The sequence below is a fragment of the Ranitomeya variabilis genome, chromosome 6 (genome assembly GCF_051348905.1).
Source record: "Ranitomeya variabilis isolate aRanVar5 chromosome 6, aRanVar5.hap1, whole genome shotgun sequence".
Classification (NCBI taxonomy): domain Eukaryota; kingdom Metazoa; phylum Chordata; class Amphibia; order Anura; family Dendrobatidae; genus Ranitomeya; species Ranitomeya variabilis.
In genome coordinates this window covers 14,590,626-14,614,559 of record NC_135237.1, presented here as the reverse complement: position 1 = coordinate 14,614,559, position 23,934 = coordinate 14,590,626, and the positions used below count along the sequence as shown (strand labels likewise).

Genomic DNA, 23,934 nt, shown 5'->3' with positions numbered 1-23,934 from the left:
AGGACACACCAGAGCAGGTGGATGAACCCATGCAGGTGGGAGGAGTTGCTTCCCAATGGTTTTGCCTGCGGTTCGCCGTGGTGTGGGGACGTTTTTATTGTGGGCAGACTGGTCATTTCATCAATGTCTGCCCAGCTTGTGCCAAAATACCTGCACCACCTAAGAAGCTGCGTCCCCCTGGTCGTGTGGAGGGAGGCGACCAGGGAGTGTACATTTCCTCCATCTTCTCGTCTCAGGGTATCTTACCTGCTGAGGTGGTGGTTGGTGGGGTAACTGAGTGTGTACTGATGCTTGTGGACAGTGGAGCAGGTGTCAATCTGGTGGATGCTCATTTTGTCCAGACCCATGGCCTGAGGTGTAGGACACTAAACCCCTAAGCGTCCAGGCCATTGACTCCGCACCACTCAGCCAGGGGAGGGTGACCCAAGTCGTGGATGATACACACCTGCGTATAGGGACTCGTCATGAGGAGTTCCTGTCATGCTATGTCCTGAGGGGAATACCAGCTCCCATTGTTTTAGGACTCCCTTGGTGGAAGAGACACAGCCCGGTCATAGATTGGCGGTCCAGGGAAGTGGTCAGCTGGGGTCAGTCGTGTGAGGGCTGCTGCCCGGGAGCTACGATCTCTGCCGTCCTTCTACAACCCACCCCTTCCTCTGCAGTGGGGGCAGCAGAGGTGCAGCCAGGGACTAGGGGCAGGACTCAACCCTCACCACAAGCTAACCCTGAGTGTCGGAGACCTCTTAGGAGGAGGGGCAGGGTGGTGGTTCCCTCTGAGCATTGTGGGGGTGTGAGTGTGGCGACACAGGGGGACGCCTCTGTTATCAATTCCTCAAAGAATTCACAGTCTTGTGGCAAACGTATCTGTGAAAATAAACGTTCAGGTCCGGACCTGTGTGTGAATGAGTACGTATGGGTTTCCACCGAAATCAGCAGGTGGAAGTGTGCAACTGGGACCTGGAGTTCCAGGATGATCGGGCCATGTCAGGTGTCGGCCATTCTCAGCCCGGGGACTTATCAGTTGGAGTTACCCCCAGTTATGGATGTACACAACTCATTCCCCAGGTCGGCGCTCTGGAGGTTTGTGGCGCCTTTTCATCAGGCCGCGTTTACCATAAACCTGAGGGTCAGGTGACTGCCGAGATGAACGCTGGTGGATCGAGGCATCCTCACTGTAGGTTGTTGTCTGGTAAGGTCCGGTGTTGAGGGTCCAGAGGCCACTCATTGAAAGGGGGGTACTGTCACGATCCATGTTTTGATTTGTGGCAGATCTGGTTTCCCTCAGATTAAAACTTTTTTCCTTTCAGGCTATCGGGGGTTAATGCAGGTTCTACGTGGCCGCTGGTGTAACTGATGCATCAGCTGACTGTTGGTTATACAGGTCCTTCTGGAGACCAACCTAGCTGGAGACAGGAGCTTGCTGAGTGCTGTGGTTCTTCAGCTGAATACTTATATCTGGTGCCTTACTCTCCTATGTGGTGTATTGCTAAGTGTGGTGTTATTGCTGCTTTGTCCCTTTGTTGTCTGTAACTTCCCCTGTGTTGTATTAGTGCAGTGGTCGGAGCAGTGCTCTCACCTGCCAGTTCCCTACTTAGGGATAGGAGCAGGGCAAGTGGGGGGCTAGGTATCCTGCTCGGCGACGGGGTGAAAGAACCCGTATAGGGATGGTAGTTAGAGCAGGGCACAGCCTCAGGTGAGTGCAGGTGTCCATTCCCCGTTCCCTTCCAACAGGGCCCACCATTGTTATTGTGTACTCGGTGTACCCTTGTGTTTTTCACCGTTTTGTGACTGTTCCCCCTCGGGTCGGATCACGCTACGACAGTCACTTCGTGACACTATAACCAACCATCCCATTTTTTTTTCTGGTGAGCCGTGACTCAAATGCAGGCCTTTGCCCAACTGCTTCAGACCCTCGCCGAGGAGTTTAAGGTGCTGTGGGGTGAGGTGGTGCAGCAGTTGTTGGGGTTCTGGGCCTTGGCTCAGGTGCAACCAGAACTCAAGATATCTCTTCCTGACAGGTTCTCTGGAGGGAGAGATACATTTTTGGCTTTTCAGGAGGTCTGTAAATTGTACTTCAGGCTCCGCCCTCGTTCATCAGAGAGTGAGGAACAACGGGTGGGAATCATCGTTTCCCTTCTTAAGGGTGATCCCCAATCCTGGGGCTTCTCCCTGCCGGCCGATTCTCCATCTTTACGGTCGGTGGACGAGTGTTTTGTGGCCTTGGTGCTTGTGTATGGGGATCCTGATAGCGTCTCCCTGGCAGAATCCCGACTGCGTAAGATCAAGCAGGGGGCCGGCGGCGGAGAAGTACGGCTCGGGGTTCAGGAGGTGGGCCACTGACACACAGTGGAATGACCCGGCCCTTAGGAGCCATTTTGTGCAGGGTCTGTCTCCAAGGTTACAGGATGCTCTTGTGCAGTACGCAGCCCCCAGGTCAGTGGAGGCCGCCATGTCCCTTGCCATCCGGGTAGACGCCTGAGGGAGAGGCATACACCAAATGTGCCCCCGGTAGTCCTTGTTAGGGAGGAGGACACACCAGAGCAGGTGGATGAACCCATGCAGGTGGGAGGAGTTGCTTCCCAACGGTTTTGCCTGCGGTTCGCCGTGGTGTGGGGACGTTTTTATTGTGGGCAGACTGGTCATTTCATCAATGTCTGCCCAGCTTGCGCCAAAATACCTGCACCACCTAAGAAGCTGCGTCCCCCTGGTCGTGTGGAGGGAGGCGACCAGGGAGTGTACATTTCCTCCATCTTCTCGTCTCAGGGTATCTTACCTGCTGAGGTGGTGGTTGGTGGGGTAACTGAGTGTATACTGATGCTTGTGGACAGTGGAGCAGGTGTCAATCTGGTGGATGCTCATTTTGTCCAGACCCATGGCCTGAGGTGTAGGACACTAAACCTCTAAGCGTCCAGGCCATTGACTCCGCACCACTCAGCCAGGGGAGGGTGACCCAAGTCGTGGATGATACACACCTGCGTATAGGGACTCGTCATGAGGAGTCCCTGTCATGCTATGTCCTGAGGGGAATACCAGCTCCCATTGTTTTAGGACTCCCTTGGTGGAAGAGACACAGCCCGGTCATAGATTGGCGGTCCAGGGAAGTGGTCAGCTGGGGTCAGTCGTGTGAGGGCTGCTGCCCGGGAGCTACGATCTCTGCCGTCCTTCTACAACCCACCCCTTCCTCTGCAGTGGGGGCAGCAGAGGTGCAGCCAGGGACTAGGGGCAGGACTCAACCCTCACCACAAGCTAACCCTGAGTGTCGGAGACCTCTTAGGAGGAGGGGCAGGGTGGTGGTTCCCTCTGAGCATTGTGGGGGTGTGAGTGTGGTGACACAGGGGGACGCCTCTGTTGTCAATTCCTCAAAGAATTCACAGTCTTGTGGCAAACGTATCTGTGAAAATAAACGTTCAGGTCCGGACCTGTGTGTGAATGAGTACGTATGGGTTTCCACCAAAATCAGCAGGTGGAAGTGTGCAACTGGGACCTGGAGTTCCAGGATGATCGGGCCATGTCAGGTGTCGGCCATTCTCAGCCCGGGGACTTATCAGTTGGAGTTACCCCCAGTTATGGATGTACACAACTCATTCCCCAGGTCGGCGCTCTGGAGGTTTGTGGCACCTTTTCATCAGGCCGCGTTTACCATAAACCTGAGGGTCAGGTGACTGCCGAGATGAACGCTGGTGGATCGAGGCATCCTCACTGTAGGTTGTTGTCTGGTAAGGTCCGGTGTTGAGGGTCCAGAGGCCACTCATTGAAAGGGGGGTACTGTCACGATCCATGTTTTGATTTGTGGCAGATCTGGTTTCCCTCAGATTAAAACTTTTTTCCTTTCAGGCTATCGGGGGTTAATGCAGGTTCTACGTGGCCGCTGGTGTAACTACATTGATGCCTGATGCATCAGCTGACTGTTGGTTATACAGGTCCTTCTGGAGACCAACCTAGCTGGAGACAGGAGCTTGCTGAGTGCTGTGGTTCTTCAGCTGAATACTTATATCTGGTGCCTTACTCTCCTATGTGGTGTATTGCTAAGTGTGGTGTTATTGCTGCTTTGTCCCTTTGTTGTCTGTAACTTCCCCTGTGTTGTATTACTGCAGTGGTCGGAGCAGTGCTCTCACCTGCCAGTTCCCTACTTAGGGATAGGAGCAGGGCAAGTGGGGGGCTAGGTATCCTGCTCGGCGACGGGGTGAAAGAACCCGTATAGGGATGGTAGTTAGAGCAGGGCACAGCCTCAGGTGAGTGCAGGTGTCCATTCCCCGTTCCCTTCCAACAGGGCCCACCATTGTTATTGTGTACTCGGTGTACCCTTGTGTTTTTCACCGTTTTGTGACTGTTCCCCCTCGTCGGGCCGTGTCACGCCAGGACAGTCACTTCGTGACACCCTCACTGCCCTAGATCACCGGGATCTATACAATAACCCCTCACTGCCCTAGAACACCAGGATCCATACAATAACCAATCACTGCCCTAGACCACCAGAATCCATACAATAACCCCTCACTGCCCTAGATCACCGGGATCCATACAATAACCAATCACAGCCCTAGATCACCGGGATCCATACAATAACCAATCACAGCCCTAGATCACCGGGATCCATACAATAACCAATCACAGCCCTAGATCACCGGGATCCATACAATAACCCCTCACTGCTGTAGACCATCGAGATCTATACGATAACCAATCACAGCCCTAAATCACCGGGATCCATACAATAACCCCTCACTGCCCTAGATCACCGGGATCCATACAATAACCAATCACAGCCCTAGATCACCGGGATCCATACAATAACCCCTCACTGCTGTAGACCATTGGGATCTATACGATAACCCCATCAATACTGTACTACCAGAAATACTGGAATTAAGTATCCCACTGCTCTAGACCACCAAGGACTCTTTCGCTGACTCTTTAAACATTTCCATGTATACCATCACTGCAGACCACCAGGGACACAGACATTTATCCTTTCCCTAACCTAAACCACCATGGCTGTAGACAATACCCTACAGTGGAGGCCACAGGACGGCTCGTGTGTATGTACTCCGGTGCTTGATCTTACTAGTAGAGACAGATGTGAAATCCTCCCCCGCCGCGGCTTCTGCACCACCACCTTTATTACAGCATGAACGAAAGAGACAAATACCCCAGATTGTTCCCACTTTACTGGAGAGGGGGGTCAGTGCAGCGCCCTCTGGTGTCAGCTAGTGACAGGGCGCCCTCTGGTGTCAGAGCTGGTGACAGGGCACCCTCTGGTGGTCTGCTGCTGACAGGGCGCCCTCTGGTGTCCGAGCTGGTGACAGGGCGCCCTCTGGTGTCACAGCTGGTGAAGGAGCCCTCGATTGTCAGAGCTGGTGACAAGACGCCCTCTGGTGGTAGACATGGTGACAGGGCGCCCTCTGGTGGTAGAGCTGGTGACAGGGCGCCCTCGGGTGGCAGAGCTGGTGACAGGGCGCCCTATGGTGGTAGAGCTGGTGACAGGGCGTGCTCTGGTGTCACAGCTGGTGAAGGAGCCCTCTGGTGGTAGAGCTGGTGACAGGGCGCCCTCTGGTGGTAGAGCTGGTGACAGGGCGCCCTCTGGTGTCACAGCTGGTGAAGGAGCCCTCGATTGTCAGAGCTGGTGACAAGACGCCCTCTGGTGGTAGACATGGTGACAGGGCGCCCTCTGGTGGTAGAGCTGGTGACAGGGCGCCCTCGGGTGGCAGAGCTGGTGACAGGGCGCCCTATGGTGGTAGAGCTGGTGACAGGGCGTGCTCTGGTGTCACAGCTGGTGAAGGAGCCCTCTGGTGGTAGAGCTGGTGACAGGGCGCCCTCTGGTGGTAGAGCTGGTGACAGGGCGCCCTCTGGTGGTAGAGCTGGTGACAGGGCGCCCTCTGGTGTCACAGCTGGTGAAGGAGCCCTCTGGTGGTAGAGCTGGTGACAGGGCGCCCTCTGGTGGTAGAGCTGGTGACAGGGCGCCCTCTGGTGTCACAGCTGGTGAAGGAGCCCTCTGGTGGTAGAGCTGGTGACAGGGCGCCCTCTGGTGGTAGAGCTGGTGACAGGGCGCCCTCTGGTGGTAGAGCTGGTGACAGGGCGCCCTCTGGTGGTAGAGCTGGTGACAGGGCGCCCTCTGGTGGTAGAGCTGGTGACAGGGCGCCGTCGGACAGTTCTTACACGGCCGCCAGCATTGAGGGGGGTTTGTTCTTCACACTGCTGGTGATTATTCCGGCTTTCTTCTTGGCCGGGGTGAGCTGAGCCTGAGCACGGGTGTAATTGTGCTGCACGGAGAGATAATAATGTAACAATTGTCGGCACCATCATATAACTGCACCGTCACCATTAATATCGGCACTCGCCTTTCGATCGGTTCTGATTCTTGCGTTGTTGAACGGGAGGGACCCCGGCGGCTCCATCAATAACTCCTGCTGAAGCTTTTCGCATCGCTCCTGCTCGTCTTCACCCTGTTACATGTAAGAAGATGAAAGGTGGTAAACGCTCTGCGGCTGGTCCGCTGCCCGGGGGTCTGGGCGGCTGGTCCGCGGCCCGGGGGTCTGGGCGGCTGGTCCGCTGCCCGGGGGTCTGTGCGGCTGGTCCGCGGCCCGGGGGTCTGTGCGGCTGGTTCGCTGCCCGGGGGTCTGTGCGGCTGGTCCGCTGCCCGGGGGTCTGTGCGGCTGGTCCGCTGCCCGGGGGTCTGTGCGGCTGGTCCGCTGCCCGGGGGTCTGTGCGGCTGGTCCGCGGCCCGGGGCTGGTTATACAGCTTGATCAGTCCAGCCTTCCTCAGACCCCGCTGCCGGTTTCTATCTTCTGAATTTGAGGTGTGATCCACCTAAACAGAGTTTTACAAACGCCTGATGCAGCAGGAGACACCGGCATGGTGGGCTCTCGTCTCCTGCATGGTGGGCTCTCGTCTCCGGCGTCTGCTCCGCTCTCAGTTTGGTGACTCCTCTGCCTGAGTTCAGTCTGAGACAGTCTGGTTGCTAAGGACCAAGCTCCCTGACGATTGTTACAATGTATCTCTGTCAGGACCCGGCTGATAACATCACATGAAAGGCTGCACCTCTATCTATGGGGGCAGACACCAGGGGCAACAGCTTATTAACGGGGATCATCGAGGGTCTCAGGGGCCGAGCACAGGCTGCACCTCTGTCTATGGGGGGCAGACGCTCACCAGGGGCAACAGCTTATTAACGGGGATCATCGAGGGTCTCAGGGGCCAAGCACAGGCTGCACCTCTGTCTATGGGGGTCAGACGCTCACCAGGGGCAACAGCTTATTAACGGGGATCATCGAGGGTCTCAGGGGCCGAGCACAGGCTGCACCTCTGTCTATGGGGGGCAGACACTCACCAGGGACAGCAGCTTATTAACGGGGCTCATCGAGGGTCTCAGGGGCCGAGCACAGGCTGCACCTCTGTCTATGGGGGGCAGACACTCATCAGGGACAGCAGCTTATTAACGGGGATCATCGAGGGTCTCAGGGGCCGAGCACAGGCTGCACCTCTGTCTATGGGGGGCAGACACTCACCAGGGACAGCAGCTTATTAACGGGGCTCATCGAGGGTCTCAGGGGCCGAGCATAGGCTGCACCTCTGTCTATGGGGGGCAGACACTCACCAGGGACAGCAGCTTATTAACGGGGATCATCGAGGGTCTCAGGGGCTGAGCACAGGCTGCACCTGTCTATGGGGGGCAGACACTCACCAGGGACAGCAGCTTGTTAATGGCATCATCGAGGGTCTCAGGGGCCGAGCACAGGCTACACCTCTGTCTATGGAGGGGCAGACGCTCACCAGGGACAGCAGCTTATTAACGGGGATCATCGAGGGTCTCAGGGGCCGAGCACAGGCTGCACCTCTGTCTATGGGGGGCAGACACTCACCAGGGACAGCAGCTTATTAACGGGGATCATCGAGGGTCTCGGGTCGAGCACAGGCTGCACCTCTGTCTATGGGGGGCAGACACTCACCAGGGACAGCAGCTTATTAATGGCATCATCGAGGGTCTCAGGGGGCTGAGCACAGGCTGCACCTCTGTCTATGGGGGGCAGACACTCACCAGGGACAGCAGTTTATTAATGGGGATCATCGAGGGTCTCAGGGGGCCAAGCACAGGCTGCACCTGTCTATGGGGGGCAGACGCTCACCAGGGACAGCAGTTTATTAATGGGGATCATCGAGGGTCTCAGGGGGCCAAGCACAGGCTGCACCTGTCTATGGGGGGCAGACACTCACCAGGGACAGCAGCTTATTAATGGGGATCTTCGAGGGTCTCAGGGGCTGAGCACAGGCTGCACCTCTGTCTATGGGGGGCAGACGCTCACCAGGGACAGCAGCTTATTAATCGCATCATCGAGGGTCTCAGGGGCTGAGCACAGGCTACACCTCTGTCTATGGGGGGCAGACGCTCACCAGGGACAGCAGTTTATTAATGGGGATCATCGAGGGTCTCAGGGGCTGAGCACAGGCTGCACCTCTGTCTATGGGGGGCAGACGCTCACCAGGGACAGCAGTTTATTAATGGGGATCATCGAGGGTCTCAGGGGCTGAGCACAGGCTGCACCTCTGTCTATGGGGGGCAGACACTCACCAGGGACAGCAGCTTATTAATGGGGATCAATGAGGGTCTCAGGGGCCGAGCACAGGCTGCACCTCTGTCTATAGGGGGCAGACACTCACCAGGGACAGCAGCTTATTAATGGGGATCATCGAGGGTCTCAGGGGCTGAGCACAGGCTGCACCTCTGTCTATGGGGGGAAGACACTCACCAGGGACAGCAGCTTATTAATGGGGATCAATGAGGGTCTCAGGGGGGCCGAGCATAGGCTGCACCTCTGTCTATGGGGGGCAGACACTCACCAGGGACAGCAGCTTATTAATGGGGATCATCGAGGGTCTCGGGGGGCTTAGCACAGGCTGCACCTCTGTCTATGGGGGGCAGACACTCACCAGGGACAGCAGCTTATTACTGGGGATCATCGAGGGTCTCAGGGGCTGAGCACAGGCTGCACCTCTGTCTATGGGGGGAAGACACTCACCAGGGACAGCAGCTTATTAATGGGGATCAATGAGGGTCTCAGGGGGCCGAGCATAGGCTGCACCTCTGTCTATGGGGGGCAGACACTCACCAGGGACAGCAGCTTATTAACGGGGATCATCGAGGGTCTCAGGGGCCCGGAGACTTGCACAGAATTCTGCACGTCCTCCGGGATGACGAACGATTCATTGTACCAGATTTCAAACTCTAAGACAAGAGGGAATAAGGTTATTAATTGGCCCCAAGACAGGAACATTCCGTCACCAATTCTCCCCTGTGCCACGTTAGCCTTGCAGATAACATTACAGGAGGACGGGTGTCCATAGTGGCACAGAAGACCACCACCAAAACCCACCTGCCCCCCACGAGACTGCTGTCCTGGCCATGCTTTACCCTGCTGCTCTGCTCCACTAGCACTCAGCTACGATCACTGACTCCTGCTTTCTACTATAGGACACTACAAACCCATTGTCCTCCGGAGAGGCCGTACTATTATTATTATTACTATTATTATTATTATTATACATGGAGCTCTCTCCTGTGCGTCCTCCGGAGAGGCCGTACTACTACTATTATTATTATTACTATTATTATTATTATTATTATTATACATGGAGCTCTCTCCTGTGCGTCCTCCGGAGAGGCCGTACTACTATTATTATTATTATTACTATTATTATTATTATTATACATGGAGCTCTCTCCTGTGCGTCCTCCGGAGAGGCCGTACTACTATTATTATTATTATTATACATGGAGCTCTCTCCTGTGCGTCCTCCGGAGAGGCCGTACTACTATTATTATTATTATTACTATTATTATTATTATTATTATACATGGAGCTCTCCCCTGTGCTTTACACTACAGCTCTGCTTGTTCTACATAGGAGGAAGATGTTATACAGGCGCGGGCAGAAGACTAAACACTCAGTGAGAAAGAAATCGGGAAACTGCCGCATATAGACAAGGACGTGGAGTCTCAATGTTCTTGATAATGGGAGGAGCCTATTTTACGGTGCGCGGCACTGTGGCTCAGTGGGTAGCACTGTACTATATATATAGGGCAGCATGGTGGCTCAGTGGTTAGCACTGTACTATATATAGGGCAGCACGGTGGCTCAGTGGTTAGCACTGTACTATAGGGCAGCACAGTGGCTCAGTGGATAGCACTGTACTATATATATAGGGCAGCATGGTGGCTCAGTGGTTAGCACTGTACTATATATAGGGCAGCACGGTGGCTCAGTGGTCAGCACTGTACTATATATAGGGCAGCACAGTGGCTCAGTGGTTAGCACTGTACTATATATAGGGCAGCACGGTGGCTCAGTGGTCAGCACTGTACTATATACAGGGCAGCACAGTGGCTCAGTGGTTAGCACTGTACTATATATAGGGCAGCACAGTGGCTAGAACTGTTTTGCAGTGCTGGAGTCCTAGGTTGAAGCCCCATCAAGGTAGCACACAGCATAAACCTTTGGTGTCTGCATCCATGTCTGCTGTAACCTCTCTGGTTCACATAGCATTATTCCTCTCCTTGTTTTTAGCCTGTGGGGGCTCTATCCTGAAGTGTGGTCAGCGCCCCCCATATCAGCACTCTAAGGTCCCCACTCCATCCTATGTTTAATGTCATGTCTATATGGTCACTAGCTCTTGGTCACCCGTTTAGGCTTCTCTTATACCCTCTGTTTGTTACTTCACAGCTTTAGTTACCTCTACTGTCTATGCCCCAAGTTGTGGCGGCGCTATTGTAAGTATTATTTATATACATCTACCCCCTCCCTTTCCCACCAGTCCAATTTACCGTCCATTTTCCTTCTACATCTTATTAGGCACATTCAGTGTATCCTTGTTCCATATGAACTCAGCCTTACTGGCTAAGATTGGCACGGTACGTTTTCTTCTTGTTTGTTACTCACTGTTACCACATTCGGCACTGTGCGGAGCTTTTTGCGATTATATCCACTGCCTTAGTATTTTATTCAGAAATGATCTTATATGATGACCTCGTTTTTGCTGGCTGTGTATGTTTATTTGCTTTTTTGTTGTTTATTGTCATTTTGTATATACTTTCGTTCTTTTTGTACTGGTTGTACTTCTTATTTTATTTATTTTGTTTTGACATTGTAGTGACTGATGAAAGTCCTTATGGACTGAAACGTTTCAAGTGCTACAAATAAATCAAACCTATCGCTGCTTAAGTTGAGTGCTAGACTTCTTTGTATCTGGATTGATGGTTTGGGAACCTAGTCTAGGCACCACATTGTAGCTGTGCACACGGTGTTCTCACTTACGAAGCCCCATCAAGGACATCTACAAGTAGTTAGTATGTTCTCCCCGTGTTTGCCTGGATTTCCTCCCACGCTCCAAAGACTGATGGGGAATGTAGATTGTCTGAAAATTAATGGCGCTATATAGGTAAGTATCACAGATAACGTGTCTGATCCTAGATGGAATCGGTGGCCCCCCATAGCCCATCACAGGGACAGGGTGCACGGCCGGGTCTGTTAGCAGATTTCACAGCCCTCAAATCCTGATGCCACAGACAAACCCTTTACTCACTAGGTCACATGAGCCCGGGGTCCGCAGCTCACCTGTAAGCAGCCGCTGCCGGCACTGATCCACCAGCTTCTGGCAGTACTGCACCTCAGCCTTCAGATCCTGCAGCTCGTCATAGTCCGCCCGGTACTGCTTCTTCAGGTCCTTGAGCCTGCAGATCCAACCGAACTCCTGCTCATCGATGATCACCTGCCCCTCCTCACTGATGTACGCACCTGGGGGAGACACGAGGGGGCTACACACCGTACACAAGGGGTCACTGCAAGTGACGCTGAGCACAGCACCCAGATAAGGGAAGAATATGCAGCGAGTGCACCAGCAGAATAGTGAGTGCAGCTCTGGGGTATAATACAGGAGGTAACTCAGGATCAGTAATGTAATGTATGTACACAGTGACTGCACCAGCAGAATAGTGAGTGCAGCTCTGGAGTATAATACAGGATGTAACTCAGGATCAGTAATGTAATGTATGTACACAGTGAGTGCATCAGCAGAATAGTGAGTGCAGCTCTCGGGTATAATACAGGAGGTAACTCAGGATCAGTAATGTAATGTATGTACACAGTGACTGCACCAGCAGAATAGTGAGTGCAGCTCTGGGGTATAATACAGGATGTAACTCAGGATCAGTAATGTAATGTATGTACACAGTGACTGCACCAGCAGAATAGTGAGTGCAGCTCTGGAGTATTAATACAGGATGTAACTCAGGATCAGTAATGTAATGTATGTACACAGTGACTGCACCAGCAGAATAATGAGTGCAGCTCTGGAGTATAATACAGGATGTAACTCAGGATCAGTAATGTAATGTATGTACACAGTGACTGCACCAGCAGAATAGTGAGTGCAGCTCCGGAGTATAATACAGGATGTAACTCAGGATCAGTAATGTAATGTATGTACACAGTGACTGCACCAGCAGAATAGTGAGTGCAGCTCTGGAGTATTACAGGATGTAATTCAGGATCAGTAATGTAATGTATGTACACAGTGACTCCACCAGCAGAATAGTGAGTGCAGCTCTGGGGTATAATACAGGATGCAACTCAGGATCAGTAATATAATGTATGTATACAGTGACTGCACCAGCAGAATAATGAGTGCAGCTCTGGGGTATAATACAGGAGGTAACTCAGGATCAGTAATGTAATGTATGAACACAGTGACTGCACCAGCAGAATAGTGAGTGCAGCTCTGGGGTATAATACAGGATGTAACTCAGGATCAGTAATCTAATGTATGTACACAGTGACTGCACCAGCAGAATAGTGACTGCAGCTCTGGAGTATAATACAGGAGGTAACTCAGGATCAGTAATGTTGTATGTACACAGTGACTGCACCAGCAGAATAGTGAGTGCAGCTCTGGAGTATAATACAGGAGGTATCTCAGGATCAGTAATGTAATGTATGTACACAGTGACTGCACCAGCAGAATAGTGAGTGCAGCTCTGGAGTATAATACAGGATGTAACTCAGGATCAGTAATGTATGTACACAGTGACTGCACCAGCAGAATAGTGAGTGCAGCTCTGGAGTATAATACAGGAGGTATCTCAGGATAAGTAATGTAATGTATGTACACAGTGACTGCACCAGCAGAATAGTGAGTGCAGCTCTGGAGTATAATACAGGATGTAACTCAGGATCAGTAATGTATGTACACAGTGACTGCACCAGCAGAATAGTGAGTGCAGCTCTGGGGTATAATACAGGATGTAACTCAGGATCAGTAAGTCTACAATAACTGATGCTGGAACCTGTAGTCCCCCGCGGGCTGGGTGCGTACCTTGCTTCTCCCTCTCCAGTTTGGCCATGTTGAGGCTCTGGCTTGTCGTGTCGATTTCCTTCTTGATGAGGTTTATCCGCTGAGTGACCTCCTTCAGTTTCCCTCGTTGCTCGGTCAGGGTGGATTTATTCTCCTTGAATATTCGGTTCAGTTCGCCGCCTCTTTCTGCCTTGAAGTCTTCGAACGCTGCAGCTTTGGGCGGAGGGGTCCTGGGAGGACAGAAGAGACTGAGAAATTCCTGCATTTATTAAGTGCCCTGAAAGGGTTAACCGTTACATTTCGAGCACTGGGAGGCGGGAACGCCTGCAGTGTAAAGTACAGTGTAAGGATAGGATAGAAGGGTCAGCCTGTTAGGAGTGGATTTCAGACTCTGACAGACAATGCTGGGGTCACTGATCACTGGCCAGCTACATAGAGCAGTGCTGCAGTGTAAAGCAGAGCAATAATCGCTGATGAGACAGGAGATGGGTTCAGACCACCTCATCCCCCAGTAGTGGTGACCAGGTCTAGGACAGTAGAAGCCTACAGCTGTCATGTACTACAACTCTCCATCCACACTACGACCCTCACCCGGGCCGGCTGGCCTCCTCCTTTGCTGCCGTCTCTGACCGCTGGGTGTCCGTAGCTGCGGTTTCCTGCTGCTCTTTGATCGCCGACTCCTTCACATCCGGCTCCCGGATGGACAAGGACGTCATAGTTTTCGCAGGTGAAGTGGCCTCTAGCTCCTTGGTGGGGGCCGGACTCACTGCCCCTTCTCTGCGGCTAGTGGGACTTAAAGAAAAGTGAATAATGTAAGCGGCGGAGGCCAGCATTCATCTAGGGACTGTGTGCCGGAGCCATACCAACTGCGTCATAGACTGAACTGCCGCATCCCGTACTGCCGCGTGGGGGGCAGGACCACCACCAGTGAGTTATCGGGTGGCCCGTCCCCTCCGGCGGCTCCCGCACCTGTCAGGCCCTCCCGAGTACTGATGCCCGGGTCCCATTACCTCCTCTCACCTGGACGGATCCTTTGATTTTCGGCCTTTGGACTTTTTCGCGGACAAGGAACGGTTCGTCTTGGAAGAAAATGGAGCGACTCCGATGCCGAAGCTGCTGCCGTCCATGTCCCCGACCAGATGTCCGTCTGCGTCCAGCACGCCGGCCTGGAGGAGGAGCACGTGGTAAGGCGAAGGCACCGCAGCAGAACAATCCACACACGGCCATCCTGCGGGAAGCTGGCGGACAACTGCTGCTCCTGACCGGGGCAACATAAGTCCAAGGTTTCGCCAGGAGAACACCTCAGGGGCCCATGTCTCCGGGTTGCTGTCGCACCCTGCGCCTCCAGTTCAGTGCAGCTTTGCTGTTATGGAGGTTGGGGGGATTCTTAGCCCCCACTGAGGAGCAGCAAGCTCATTCTGTGAACCCAAACCCCTTTAAGGGTTATGGCATCTCCGCAGGATACATATGGCGGTCATATAGGTTTTCGTACAGCTCTGGCTGCCATATTAAACAGGCCAACCCGTTATTAAATACTGCACCCTTATACCCCCCCACCTGCCCCAGCGCCACCAGCACTAGGTCTATCAGTGACATGTCATAGAAGCGCTGCAGCCAATCCGCGGGTGCTAATGGGCACGTGAACGTGAAAGGGAGATGTGAGCGCTGCAGCCCATTAGCCTCCAGTGATTGGCTGCAGCGCTCCCGTGACACTACAAGGTGACATTGCTGGTTTGGGAGGGGAGTATAAAGTGTCCTTATTTTACTTGGGACAGGAGGGGGGTCTCCAAGTGGTGGATAACCCCTGTAAGTCGTTGCCCTATGCGTCTGCATCACCCGCGCGGCCATGGCACAATACAGAGACTTCCTCCATGACGTGTGTCACGAACCCCTGACCGCTTCCAATATGTCAGGGATCCACACCGTGACCGTCACCCCTACGTCACGGATCGGGGTGACTTTAGGCCAACAGACGGCTATCACATGTGCAGGGGGGCTTATCTTCGTTGTCCCTCCACTCCACAATGTGATAAAAGACACACACAAGGCTATTGACCTCTTAAGTTTACAGCAGGGGCTTATTCTAGGTATCCCACTGCTCTTCAATATACCATGAACTGCAGGGACTTATGTATCCCGCTTACAGTTCCACTTAACCCTTGCAGCTCTCTGGCGCCCCCCTTACTCTCAGGTCAGATTAGGTACTGCACCTAGGGTAATTGGTCGCCAGAAAGTCTGCCTGCTATGTACTGGCTATTGGGCACGCTGCAGCGACACGATAAACTACTCCTGCTCAGGCAGGAACAATAATTATAAACGCCGCAGTCGCTACACATCACCCAAAAGTCTGCACACTATCGCTGCCACCAGCTCCGATTAAACGGGTCCGAAGCTAACCCAACACAGTAGCGTATTCCCTTCAGGAGACAGGGTACGTTTAGAGCATGGAGAATGAACTAGTATGAAATATTATACTCATAAAGTTTATGCAGTGTTTATATCAAAATATTTTACAAAGATGTTACAAATGAGACAATTGCAAATATGTACAAGGTAATTATAACAAAGAGGATTAAAGAAGAAAAGATAACACTCACATGTTCTTAGTTCATATCAGTTCAGGCAAAAACCATGCTGGTGGGCGGAGCTCCCAAAAATCCCAATGCATGAGGTACAGCTCTTCACATCAGACTCACATGTTCTTCCAGCAACAGACTCACCGCTGGAGTCTGGCCAAGACAGTTATAGCTCAGCTTGGCGACATCACCAAAAAGGGCTGGCTTTTCCAAACCCTCCTACCTCTTCAGTTTTACTAACTGTGCATTAAATATATCTGATGCCCGTAACTTCGCTACAGAACATGTAATAATCATACCACACCCAGCATTCATCTCGTATTATCGCTGGCATTCTAGTGAGATCAAATATGTCCTATTTGGGATGTATATTTACAGAGAAATCCCTACTTCTTTACCTGATGGAGTTAGACGCTCATGTTTAGAGTGCTGGATAGATGCTCCGATGGAGATTAAAAATATATTTTTTCGTGGTCCTATCTTAAATGGTTGGCCTAATATCTTACAAAACCAGAACAAAGGACTTTCATGATTCTGGAAGTTTCTAATCCAGTTAACGCTGGTCACTTTCCACTACAGGAAATGCCGGTCGTAAATACCTTGGCAAGGGGGATGAAGGCTTGTGAGCTGAAAGTCAGGAATGTGCAGCAAGAAGCAATAAACCCTTCTACACTCATTGACAAGACAAGCTAAAACACAGTGAAGGGGGGGTCAGCGCCCACCCTATGTGTGCTGGCAGAGAAGCTAAACTTATGTATTTCATACCATATCGTGACGTGTCAAGACTGACCAATGAGATCGGAGTAATCTCAGATCTGGGCATTTGTGCGGGTGCCGGCTGTCAGTCCGCTGTCGGCCCACGTCATCACTGTGCTGCTGATTAACACCAGGCTTCACCGCTATGTCAGGCTCATGTCATCACGGGGTTAAGTAAGTTCCTGCTATGTATAAGCGATGGTAAGCCACTGCTCTACACTGCAGCTGCACTCTCCACACAGGCCAGTATTAGTGGGGGCATGCACAGCTACCAGTCTGATCGGCCGGACCCCGGCACTCACCTTCTGCGCGGCAGCGATGGCCACGTAGTCGTTCTTATCAATCATGGTGTATTTCTCCCTCAGCCGCGACTCCACCGCCTGCTCCTGTTGGCTGAAGCACAGAGACCGGATCAATCCCCGACCCTCCGTGTCTACGCTCCAGCGTCCCCCTGCATGGCCGCGTTTAACCCTTAGGGCACGTGCACACTATGGTGCTGCCGGGATAGGGGTGAACACTGGCGTTAATCCACGTCCCAACCCCATTAGGTCCAGAGGAAATATCAGAAGAAAAATAATCTGGGAGAATCCGCAGCCGGCGGTGACCCACAGATCCTAGAGAGCAATCAACTGCTAGTGCTCCCCATACTTTACACTGCAGCTCTGCTCCCGATCACTGACCCCAGCGGAGCTGAACGTCTATGGAGGGCTGAAGACCACCGCCGGCTGCTCTGCCTTGCCCCATGCTTTACACTGCAGCTCTGCTTCACTGGATCGGCTGCTGTCTAGAAGTACAAGCAGGAGGGCAGACAACAGAGGTGATTATACGGGAGGGGGCAGGAGGGTATAACCTGCAGGAAACTAAACCCCCAGAGATGGACTGCAACACCGACAAAAGGGAGGAGCTAACACAAGGAGAGGGCCTTATGAGAACGTGGAGCCGCCACAAGAGGAGGGGCTTGTATGAGAAGGAGGGGTTTGTACAAGGCAGAGCCTCCAAAAGGAGGGGCTTATGTGAGTAGGCGGAGCCTCCACGGGGGGGGGTTGTATGAGCAGGCGGAGCTTGAGAGATTTGTATGAGAAGGTGGAGCACCCACAAGGGGAGGGGCTTGTATGAGCAGGCGGAGCCTCCATAAGGGGAGGGGCTTGTATGATCGGCTGAGTTTGTGAGGGACTTTGATGAGGTGGAGCACCCACAAGGGGAGGGGCTTGTATGAGCAGGCGGAGCCTCCATAAGGGGAGGGGCTTGTATGATCGACTGAGTTTGTGAGGGACTTTGATGAGAAGGTGGAGCACCCACAAGGGGAGGGGCTTGTATGAGCAGGCGGAGCCTCCATAAGGGGAGGGGCTTGTATGATCGGCTGAGTTTGTGAGGGACTTGTATGAGAAGGTGGAGCACCCAAAAGGGGAGGGGCTTGCATGAGCAGGCGGAGTTTGAGACTTGTATGAGCAGGTGGAGCCTCCATAAGGGGAGGGGCTTGTATGAGCAGGCGGAGTTTGAGACTTGTATGAGCAGGTGGAGCCTCCATAAGGGGAGGGGCTTGTATGAGAAGTTGGAGCCTCCATAAGGGGCGGGGTTTGTACAAGAAGGCGGAGCCTCCAAAAGGAGGGGCTTATGTGAGTAGGCGGAGCCTCCACACAGGGAGGGGCTTGTATGAGAAGGCGGAGTCCGGACGCGGCTGCAGACACTCACTTCAGAATCATCTTAAACTGGGAGAAAACTTCCAGGATCTGTCTCAGATTCACAATCTGTGGAAGAGAAAAGAAAGGGTTAATCATGGCGTCTGCGCCGGCCGAGCTCATCCAGGTGTCGGCGTCTCACATCGATCTCGTCCAGCGTCCCGTCCAGATACCGGCGGACCTGAGCACGGATCTCGGCCATCTGGGCATCGGTGAAGGGCTCGTAGCTGGAGGGGGGGCGTCTGCTCTGAGAACACAAGAACAGGACCCCAATAACATCACGCCGTACACCACCAGCCCAAGCCCCTAAATATAAGCTTGTTTGTATCTCAGGAGAAGCAGAGCTGCAGTATAAAGCACGGGGGACAACAAAACAGAGGATGTGTGCATACCAAAAGTACACCAGTGCAACACACCATGGACAGCACTTCACTTCACTGGTTAAAGCTACAAACTGCGTCAAGTAGTTACTCCAGTCACATCTAGAGCTGCACTCGCCATCCCGCAGTCACATCCAGAGCTGCATTCGCCATCCCACAGTCACATCCAGAGCTGCATTCGCCATCCCCCAGTCACTTCCAGAGCTGCATTGGCCATCCCCCAGTCACATCCAGAGCTGCATTCACCATCCCCCAGTCACATCCAGAGCTGCACTCACCATCCCCCAGTCACATCCAGAGCTGCATTCGCCATCCCGCAGTCACATCCAGAGCTGCATTCGCCATCCCCCAGTCACATCCAGAGCCGCATTCACCATCCCCCAGTCACATCCAGAGCTGCATTCCCAATCCCCCAGTCACATCCAGAGCTGCATTCGCCATCCCCAGTCACATCCAGAGCATTCGCCATCCCCTAGTCACATCCAGAGCTGCATTTGCTATCCCCCAGTCACATCCAGAGCTGCACTCACCATCCCCCAGTCACATCCAGAGCTGCATTCACCATCCCCCAGTCACATCCAGAGCTGCACTCACCATCCCCCAGTCACATCCAGAGCTGCATTCACCATCCCCCAGTCACATCCAGAGCTGCACTCACCATTCCCCAGTCACATCCAGAGCTGCACTCACCATTCCCCAGTCACATCCAGAGCTGCACCTTACCAGCGTGTCGTGGATGGCCAGCTCCCGCCTCAGGTGCTCGATCTCTCTCTGCAGGTTCTTACACACTCGCTGAGGACGGAAGAGAAAATTTGTTGGAAGCCCCTCTGTGCCCCGTATATAGTAACATATAGAGATAAATCAGCTCTGTGTATTAGGGGCCACACTGTGTCTGCAGTTTCCCCGCGCCCTGTATTGGGGGACACACTGTGTCTGCATTTCCCCCTCTTCTGTGTTGGGGCCACACTGTATCTGCAGTTTTCCCTCGACCTGTATTGGGGGACACACTGTGTCTGCAGCTCCCCCTCGCCCTGTATTGGGGGACACACTGTGTCTGCAGCTCCCCCTCGCCCTGTATTGGGGGCTGCACTGTGTCCGCAGTTTCCCCTCTTCTGCTAGTGCCCCCTGTGGGCAGTGCCCAGATTACCGCTCTCCCCTGTGGGCAATAGTTGATTACAGCAGCAATGACCCCATCTCCTGCGGCGGCTGCATTTAACCTCTCACACGCCGGCTTTCTTTTCCTGGAGGTCCGGATACTCCATAGTGTCGGCATTGACTTACCACAGGGTCGCAGCGCTCAACGACCACCGTCTCTGCCGGGACACATCTCATCCTGCTGGCGAAGCGAAGAGTGGAGAGCTGAGAAAACGAGAGGATGGAGAGATCTGATCAGTAGTGACGATGGTGCGACAGCAGGATTTCTACATGCATGATCCCTACGTCTTTCACAAAGATTAACCTGCCCAATTCCAGCCTTGCTGAAGCATCCGCAGATCATCATCTGGTCGTCTAATGGTTAGACGGAGACCTGGAGAGGCGGACAAGCCACATAGTCTGCACCCACTGTGAAATTTGGTGGAGGATCGGTGATGATCTGTGGATGCTTCAGCAAGGCTGGAATTTGGCAGGTTGGTCTTTGCGAAGGACGTATGAATCAAGCCGCATACAAGGTTATCCTGGAAAAACAGCGGATTCCTTCTGTTCAAGCAATGTTCTCCAACTCTGAGGACTGGTTTTTCCAGCAAGACAATGCGCCATGCCACACAGCTAGGTCAATCAAGGTGTGGATGAAGGACCACCACATCAAATCCCTGTCATGGCCGCCCAATCTCCAGACCTCATTGAAAACCTCTGGAATGTAATCAGGAGGATGATGGATCGTCACAAGCCATCAAACAAAGAAGAACGGCTGACATTATTGTACCAGGAGCGGCATAAGGTCACCCAAAAGCCATGTGAAAGACTGGTGGAAAGCATGCGAAGACGCATGAAAGCTGGGATTAACAATCATGGTTACTCCATGTAGTGAAAGATGTATAAATAAATAAATATATATATATATATATATATATATATATATATATATGTATTTGTGCAGTGAACTATGTATAGGTTTATTGGATGACTAGTAATGTAACATCTGTCCTGAAGGCTGCAGGTCGCACCCAGGTGTTAATATGTATTTTCCTGAGACAGCAGACTTCTGTCTCCAATCTCACCAGGGGGTCATGCCGGGAACCAAGAAGAAAGGGAACATTTGACACCTCCTTGCTCTTTGAGGAGAGATGTCAATTACAGCCTGACACTATCTATCTGTGGGAAGCTTTACGCAAAGAATCTCAGAGAAAATAATATATTCATTGGGGGTGCGGCCGTGGTCCAATCAAAAACAAGCAATTAGAATATCAACTTGAGGGGCTGGTCTAGAAATCTGACCTCCAGGGTGACTCTATAAATTTGGCTTGTATACATTCAAAATAGTTCACATGTGAGGGCAACCTGGGAAGCTGATGTGATCCAGTCTATATTCATCCTACCCTCAGGGAGCAGAAAGCAGACTGCAAAGTTAGGATTTCTGTAAGTTTTCTCCTGTTTATTTTATACTGTTTTGCATAGTTGTATGTCTTTTTATTACCATATTTTTATACCTTTTTCTTTACTGTAAGCACTGAACCTTTTTGTATTAAAGCATAAAACTTTAACAGTTGAACCTTGTATGTTCTAAAGAATCCATAGCCTTAAACTGTATGATCCGTATAAGTGGTATACAGTATTAGTAATATTTCCGGGACTCATCGCCCGTGTATTCGGTGAGTGGTGGCAGCGTGTATGAGCGGGTATGTGATTTATGCTCCCATTACAGCATAGGACAGAGGTTGAATGGTGGACTGAGAGTGGGGAGATAGATTAACCCTTGCAGGCACAACCCAAGTCACGCGCTGAGAGCAGATATGTGACAAATTAGCAGCAGCGCGGAGAGGGATCCGTGACACTCCACAAAGTATTGATTTCTGAACTCTTCCTGAGGTAAAACATTAGTATTGTCACTTCTAAATGATTATGAACTTGTTGTTTTTTTTTGCATTATTTGAGGTCGGCAAGCAATGGCCTTTTAGTTATTTTTACCATTTCTCTGGAACCTCGGAGACATGTTGTCAGTAGTTTATAGAATAAAATAACAATTTACATTTTACTCAAAAATATACCTATAAAGAGGCCTTTCTGAGGCCACCAAGCTGTTCATCCCTGTCCACGGGGTTGGAACATATATGATTGTATCTGATGGCTTGGCTGTAGACAATGGAGTTTTTTATGTGTTTTGGATGGGAACTGTCCCATTTAAGGTATGTTGGACGGTCGACTGGCTTCTGGTACAGGGATGTCTCTATTTTATTGTTCTGCAGCTTAATGATGGTGTCCAAAAAGTTAATTTCAGCACAGGAGTAGTTGAGTGTTAAGTGGGATGAAATTGATTAAACTGTTCATGGAACGTCTTTAGCTGTGGTTCAGACTCCGTCCAGATGATTAAAATGTCATCAATGTAGCGGTAGTAGGCCAGAGGCCTGATGGGACTGTGAAGGAAGAAATTAAGAAAGAATCTCCATTTTGTGCTTTTCGACTCCATTTTGTTGTTTTGATATAAATTTTGTTAGTAGGCTAAAGGTTACAGCTGTTATGAGATTTTGATGAGACCTTGATTGTTGCAACCTCGGTAGAACATGAGACTGAGGGTGTATTGTTCTACAAAACTTTGACGCACAGATTGTTCCTGCATTCTTATAGGCTAAGAACTGTGAGCGTGTTCTTATGCTGATTGGTTGAAGTGTAATTTCTATGACTATGATAAAGTCATGCAGAATAAACGGGGGCTAGAGATCTGCTCGATCCCCCATACAAAGACACACGTCTCCGTCTGGTCATTTTCAGTTGCCGGCAACACCTTATATATTAATTTGGAAATCACTGGGTTAACCGTGAAGGATCACTTTAAATCCTCCCTCAACAGTTGGTGCCGAAACCCGGGACCTAAGCAGGAACGCCTCTGCCCCCCCCGGAGGACAACAAGACAAATGATCCTCGGACCGGACACAGGCACTGGAAAATTGGGACTGATCATCCCCCACAACAACCACGGTAAGTTGGCAGTTATACTGTCCAGACTGACCGTTTGGTGTGGTTTTCCTGTGTTTGTTGCTGCAAAGAGGATCTGAGGTTTGTCCCCGGAGTGGGATGATTCTTGGGTGGAATCATATAGAGGTGTAGTTCCGTTGGAAGCCCAGTGCTCGAACCGTACCTCATAAGGGACGGACACCCCGGATTAACCAGTGATGTAATTCTCTTTACAGTCAAAATACCCTGAATTCCTGATCACTGTTAGAATCAGGCTCGGTGAGGTGATCGAAGATGGGTAGGATGCATAACTCAGGAATATATTGATTTAAATATTTCCAGGGGTGTCCGGAGGGTTAAGTCTAAGACGCCCTCCTCCTTTCACTGAGTACCGCGATTTTGGGTTGTCCCAGCGGGGGACAGGTAATAACCCCAGTGGAATAGGCTAAGCGGCCGCTCTGGTAACTATACACGACTAAGTAGGGGTATTTCGCTTTAAAGGAGAATCAGTCCGTGGAAGAAGAAGACTTTGAATTGTGTGATAAAAATTTGATATTGTTAGCCCAAAGAAGGGAAAAGAAATCTGTCAGGAATGCTGGGAAAATATTCTCAATCTGGTATGTGAATTGTGCGATGAAGATTTTGTAGAAATTAATTAAGTCTGAGAACTGCTGTATTTCCGGTTCTGTGTTTGTCTTTGAAATATCCGATGGGCGGGGGGAGTTATACAGCTGTGTTATGGCTTTCTTCTGTGCTGAGGAATGCTTTGATTCTTCCTATTTCCGTGTTTCTGGTAGGGAGGGGCAGCAGCAGGTCACTGCGCTCTTGAGTCTCTCTGTGTTTTCTTAGTGTTGTACGCGCTGGTAGATCTGTGAAATATTGTAAATTGAAAGTGAAATCTGGTTGTGCCCCTCAATCCTAAGGCACCAATATATATGTTGGGTTGTCAGAACTTAGTGCGCCTCCATCCTGTGATCCGGCTGCGTGGATCTGTGACGTATGCGGAGTTACTAATTCTCAGTGTAGAGAGGTCTGTTACAATTGTGAAGCAAGAAGACCCGGAGTTGTAGCCCCCACCTTTCCCTTGCTAA

The 23,934-nt window shown here is 51.6% G+C and overlaps 1 protein-coding gene across 1 annotated transcript in view; it reads right to left on the bottom strand.

Annotated features, from left to right (window-relative positions):
* Positions 1-5,097: 5,097 nt before the first annotated feature.
* KIF9 (kinesin family member 9) overlaps positions 5,098-23,934 on the bottom strand; it is a 39,743-nt gene continuing 20,906 nt past the window's right edge. Inside the window, exons 10-21 of the mRNA XM_077267870.1 lie at positions 20,015-20,092; positions 19,457-19,525; positions 18,496-18,600; positions 18,367-18,422; positions 16,977-17,067; positions 14,363-14,508; positions 13,934-14,134; positions 13,364-13,572; positions 11,608-11,787; positions 9,106-9,221; positions 6,339-6,443; positions 5,098-6,260 (exon numbers count right to left, since the gene is read on the bottom strand). Of these exons, the coding sequence (XP_077123985.1) occupies positions 6,153-6,260; positions 6,339-6,443; positions 9,106-9,221; positions 11,608-11,787; positions 13,364-13,572; positions 13,934-14,134; positions 14,363-14,508; positions 16,977-17,067; positions 18,367-18,422; positions 18,496-18,600; positions 19,457-19,525; positions 20,015-20,092 (1,464 nt within the window). The 3' untranslated portion in view covers positions 5,098-6,152. The remainder of the gene's footprint in view (positions 6,261-6,338; positions 6,444-9,105; positions 9,222-11,607; positions 11,788-13,363; positions 13,573-13,933; positions 14,135-14,362; positions 14,509-16,976; positions 17,068-18,366; positions 18,423-18,495; positions 18,601-19,456; positions 19,526-20,014; positions 20,093-23,934) is intronic.